Source organism: Penaeus vannamei, chromosome 18 (assembly GCF_042767895.1).
Source record: "Penaeus vannamei isolate JL-2024 chromosome 18, ASM4276789v1, whole genome shotgun sequence".
In the NCBI taxonomy this organism is placed as follows: Eukaryota; Metazoa; Arthropoda; class Malacostraca; order Decapoda; family Penaeidae; genus Penaeus; species Penaeus vannamei.
In genome coordinates, this window is record NC_091566.1 from 41,191,107 (window position 1) to 41,196,106 (window position 5,000).

At 36.1% G+C, this 5,000-nt stretch overlaps 1 protein-coding gene across 1 annotated transcript in view; it reads right to left on the bottom strand.

Moving 5' to 3' along the window:
- Nucleotides 1-2,727: 2,727 nt before the first annotated feature.
- Nucleotides 2,728-5,000, bottom strand: part of LOC113821931 (peroxisomal sarcosine oxidase) — a 9,203-nt gene continuing 6,930 nt past the window's right edge. The window contains exons 8-10 of the mRNA XM_027374468.2: nt 4,707-4,856; nt 4,414-4,489; nt 2,728-3,838 (exon numbers count right to left, since the gene is read on the bottom strand). Of these exons, the coding sequence (XP_027230269.2) occupies nt 3,717-3,838; nt 4,414-4,489; nt 4,707-4,856 (348 nt within the window). The 3' untranslated portion in view covers nt 2,728-3,716. The remainder of the gene's footprint in view (nt 3,839-4,413; nt 4,490-4,706; nt 4,857-5,000) is intronic.

A 5,000-nucleotide genomic window follows, 5' to 3' on the forward strand; every position in this document is an offset into this window, starting at 1 on the left:
CAATGTACCCATTCACAAAATATATAAAAAAAACTCTTACCCCCCCCCCCCCCCCACCAATTACACCACTAAGAACAAACTGCTAATACAACTTGGTGCTTCTTCAGACTTACTTCTGCTGTAGTTTAGTCTTCTTCCGGGCCCGGAACTTAGCTATCCTTATGTAATGGACGTCGGTGACTTAGTTCCTCTCCGAAACTCTCGTGCACTTTAGATCGATAAAACTATTTCACTAACACTTGCTTCTCATTTCACTAATTCTACACTCATGCATCTGAAACGTATATACCTACACACTTCATGAACGGTTAGGAATATATGAGCACATAACCACAATTTTCTTCGTGATTTCGTAAACACTCGACTCCTGAGAAACCAACTACACTGATCATTATAGGCTATTTACTTACGTAACACAATATCATTTGCCTTAGGTGCGTTTCAAACACTAACATTCGGTTATATTTATCGTTTTCTCACAAAGAAAAAACATGCAACACAAGCCTCGGAATTCACTACTTTCCTCTTTGTAATTTCAAGGACAACTGACAAGTTATTCCGTGACAAGGAATTGGAAGAGCAGCCTGGCGTTGTGATTGGTTAACTCACGGTATCCCAGTCTCTCATTGGCTAGATTCTGCAAATATTGTCGTATAGAAAGAGAGAGATAGCAGTCCGGTGTTGTGGTTGGTAGACTCATTGATAAACGACGCACTCATTGGCCAGCTTGTGTAAACAGTCATAGATAAATGAAGTTGGAAGTACATTTATGACTCCACTCTCAGACTTTTAAACGTATACATCTGTATGTCCAGAACTTTCAATTGTTATCTCGTGTTTTATTAATGAATATATAGGCTTACATTAATGGAACTGAGTAATGCTCCTTCCTTAAAGGATAAAGGGATGTGGGGAAATGTGAAGTCTGCTCCCTCTTAATTCCGTTACTCTCCTAATATTAATTAATATAATGCAGGTTGCCCTGTGTATATGCCATCATTATAAAAAAAATAAAAAAATAAAAACTTTAAACGGGCATTTAACGTAGATGATTACTTCCACGAAATGAAAACTTCGTCAGTGCTGTATCGTGGCATGAAGATTATTAATTGCATTCCCCGTTTTACTACTGAAAGACATCACATGTGTGATTCTACATTACTATAGAGAAGCAATATAGCGGAAAGGCCTACTGCCTATCGTGGGTTTCCCTGTTCTTCGCTTCGGTCTTTTGTTTACACTGTCTTTTCTGCGGCCATGCAGTTTTCGCCCTTACGACCCAACCCATACCACGAGCAAATATTTGGAAAGTCGTCGTCGCCATTTGGTGAGGTCACAGTGTCATGGATGTCGCTGCTTCACACTCGTTAAGCATATCTGAGTATATTGCCTACGAAAAAAATATGATTTTACAACAATATATTATTATATATCAATGCATTATCTCTCTTTCCTTCTCTCTCTCTCTCTCTCTCTCTCTCTCTCTCTCTCTCTCTCTCTCTCTCTCTCTCTCTCTCTCTCTCTCTCTCTCTCTCTCTCTCTCTCTGTCTTATCAGGTCTGGAAAATGAATCTTTAGGTCGTTCTTAATTTTCATATCGTCTTGTTTATTCCTCAGTTCCTTTCAGTTTATATTTATTGTAGTGTATATCTCGGTCTCTGCCCACTTGCATGGCATTTCCTTTAAATCATTTTTAAATTTCAAAAATGTTATCTTTGGGAACGTTTATTCCACTGAAGCCTCAGTTCTGCATTTACATATATTTCATTTTACATTTTTAGGTGATTTTTGGTGTCCTTCCAAACACGTCCATTTTGTTGATATCCTTTTCAACCTTGCGAATTATTTTTAACATGAGGTGCTTAGACTTTACCGGATGATAAATACGGTGAACATGATTATCTATGTGTGTGTGTGTGTGTGTGTGTGTGTGTGTGTGTGTGTGTGTGTGTGTGTGTGTGTGCATATATAAATATATTCCTGTATGTACATACATATATAAATATATGTCTGTATGTACATACATATATAAATATATGTATGTATGTACATACATATATAAATATATGTATGTATGTGTGCGTACACACGTATATGTGTATCATAACAATATTTGTTATGTATCAATCATATATATATATATATATTTTTTTTTTTTTTTTTTTTTTCCGAGACATAGAGAGAAAAAATATATGTAGCATATATAAAGTATCTGTGCGATGATTTGTAAATTGCTACTAATTTCCCTTACTTATGCTTCTGCATTCGTAGGAAATTCAAAAGATATTAAACATTTATTGTCAATTACGTAATTCATAGGTTGTATTCGTCACACAGATAAGCTCGATAGCTGTTTCCCTAAGACTGATAGTGATGCTAAACATTTATTTTCAATAACAGGCTTAATCTATTGCGTTGCATGTCGACGGAAAAGCCAAACACCAATAGAAAACTTTCTCATGACGTAAACAACCGACAACAAACACTGAGGCCTGAGGAGCAGACGTAGAAACTGCGAATATTCCTTTTACGTCAAATAAAATCGGTTTGTGCCTTTCGAAATTTTTATTGTCAAGTTTTATTTTCTCTACGTATAATTATCTGCATATCATAAATAAATCTACTTCCTCAATATATAAACGTAAAAGGTAACCGCTGGTTAAGTGCAGTTGTCAATTCTGTAAAATTTAAATATATTTTGAAAAACCTGTTGCAAATAAAAGTCACCTTTTGTTTTTAAATTTTGTATTTTGTACCGTTCGGACACACATGTTGATTCTTTTATCGGGTTTCTTTCCTGTCGCAGATATTTGTGAAATTAAAATAACAAATTACAGTCATCCTTAGTGAACGACTTCTCCCTCACGGACTACTACAAACCGCACAAGTATCCCCAAATAAAAAATACCGACAGTGCAATTATCAGAACTACATATCTTGCAATATGTTTTTTAAATCCATTGATTACAAAGAAAATAAAAAGAAATTGGAAATTACATACATCATTATATAACAGTACAGAACTGTATACCACCTCATTCAACACATAGTAGCCTAGTGTGTCACCATTATTTCGAGAGCAAAAAGACTTGAAAATAAAAATAATGACATTATTTCAGTGAGGAATAACTATATATTTGCAAAAAAAAATGAATACCAGAACCAGTTGCTGTAATAGGAATTTCTTTCACTTCATTAAGATAATGTCGTCTTCATAATCGTGTTTTGATGTGATATCTGTAGCCAATAAAATGACTGTTTCCTTCAATTCGGTGGAAACTGAACTACTCTCTTCCCAGTCGTAACAGTGGGTCTACTCACCAAGATGTATTTTTTTTTCTTGCTACACTTCACCTATGAATCAAATTATTTTACTTTCTCTTCATTTTCTTAGGTTACGCGCAATATGAAATAGAGAGAGAGAAAGAGAGAGAGAGAGAGAGAGAGAGAGAGAGAGAGAGAGAGAGAGAGAGAGAGAGAGAGAGAGAGAGAGAGAGAGAGAGAGAGAGGAGGGAGGGAGAGAAAGAGACCACAGACACAAGACATTCTCCTCGCCATCACCCACGGAGGAGGAGGAGAGAGAGGAGGAAGAAGAAGAGAAAGTACATACATTTTTATAGATGCTAATATTCCCCTTTTTAATTCCTATACATCTGACTTAATCTACATTTATGCATAAGAAAAATACCATTAACATGCAGTACTATAAGTGTTTCCTTACAGCTTGCTTCTGTAAAATCTGTCAAGACTAAAAGACGAGAAATCAAGCTGAGGTTGAGAACCCATAGCCATCTTTGCCAGCGCTTCTCCACACGCTGGTGCGATCTTGAATCCAGTGCCTGCAAAACGGGTATTATTATTATCATCATTTAAATATTCGGTTCATATATCAGACTTTACATTCAACAGCTTCGTGGCTATACAATAGATTTTACATTTAATGGCCTTCCGACTACTAGGACCATATAGAAGATTTTACACTACATACCTGACTATCTGAAACGTAGATAAAGTTTTATATTTCATGAAATGTGAACTGACTTTAGTGTAAGTGATATGGTACCCCCTCAGACGTCGCTGCTATCAGTCGGATGATTTTTTAATAACCCTTCGTGATTAATTTCAGTAACACTTTCAGCTTTAGTGGGGTTATGAAGATGGTTGTACATTAGCTCAGCAGGAGAACCAACTATCGTATCAGTTACAGAGCCATCATGGAACACCCTTTTATAAAGAAATCATATTTCCTTACATGTGCGTATACATGCATGCGTAAATATATCTTCTATACTCAGAATTGCTATCTCTATCTTGGCTAGTTCTTACTCAAATTATTGACTGAATGTTTCAAACAACTATTATTTTTGAATATAATACAACTGACAAAATACAGTTCACAATCAACAAAACTTGCCAGAGAATCCAGCACCAAACACCAGATTATGATGCTGAGGGTGTCGGTCCAACACAAAGTTGTTATCAGGGGTAATCTGAAACGTTGTGAAACATTGCTTAGTTGCTAATCTATACATGTCTTATTGCAACACATTATTCATATACGAGCTACAGGCGAATTAAAGGTTTTATAGTACTGAAAAACAATACAACAGTTAAAAGAGATATGGTACAAGTTCTATATTAGGAAAGGTATCAAAACCACACAGTTCTACATCATGTGTATGGAAGAACAGCCCAAACAGATCTTACTGTATACATGCATGATTCCACCACAGAAGGTTTAGGCTCGAGGCAAGGGAAGAACCTTTTCACATACTCCTCTGCCTTCCTCTGCACCGTCGACATGTCCACCTTGTCTCGCTCGTCTGGGTCAGTCCGGAGCCCAGCATGGTAGCACAACTGTTTCATTAAAGATACAAACTAACCCATTACCAAAAGGAAATAATATATGGGATATAACAGAAACGATAATGTATGCTAGATCGAGAAAAGAAACGTTTAATTGCTATGGTGAGTATGATAAAAGATAAATAGACGGAAATA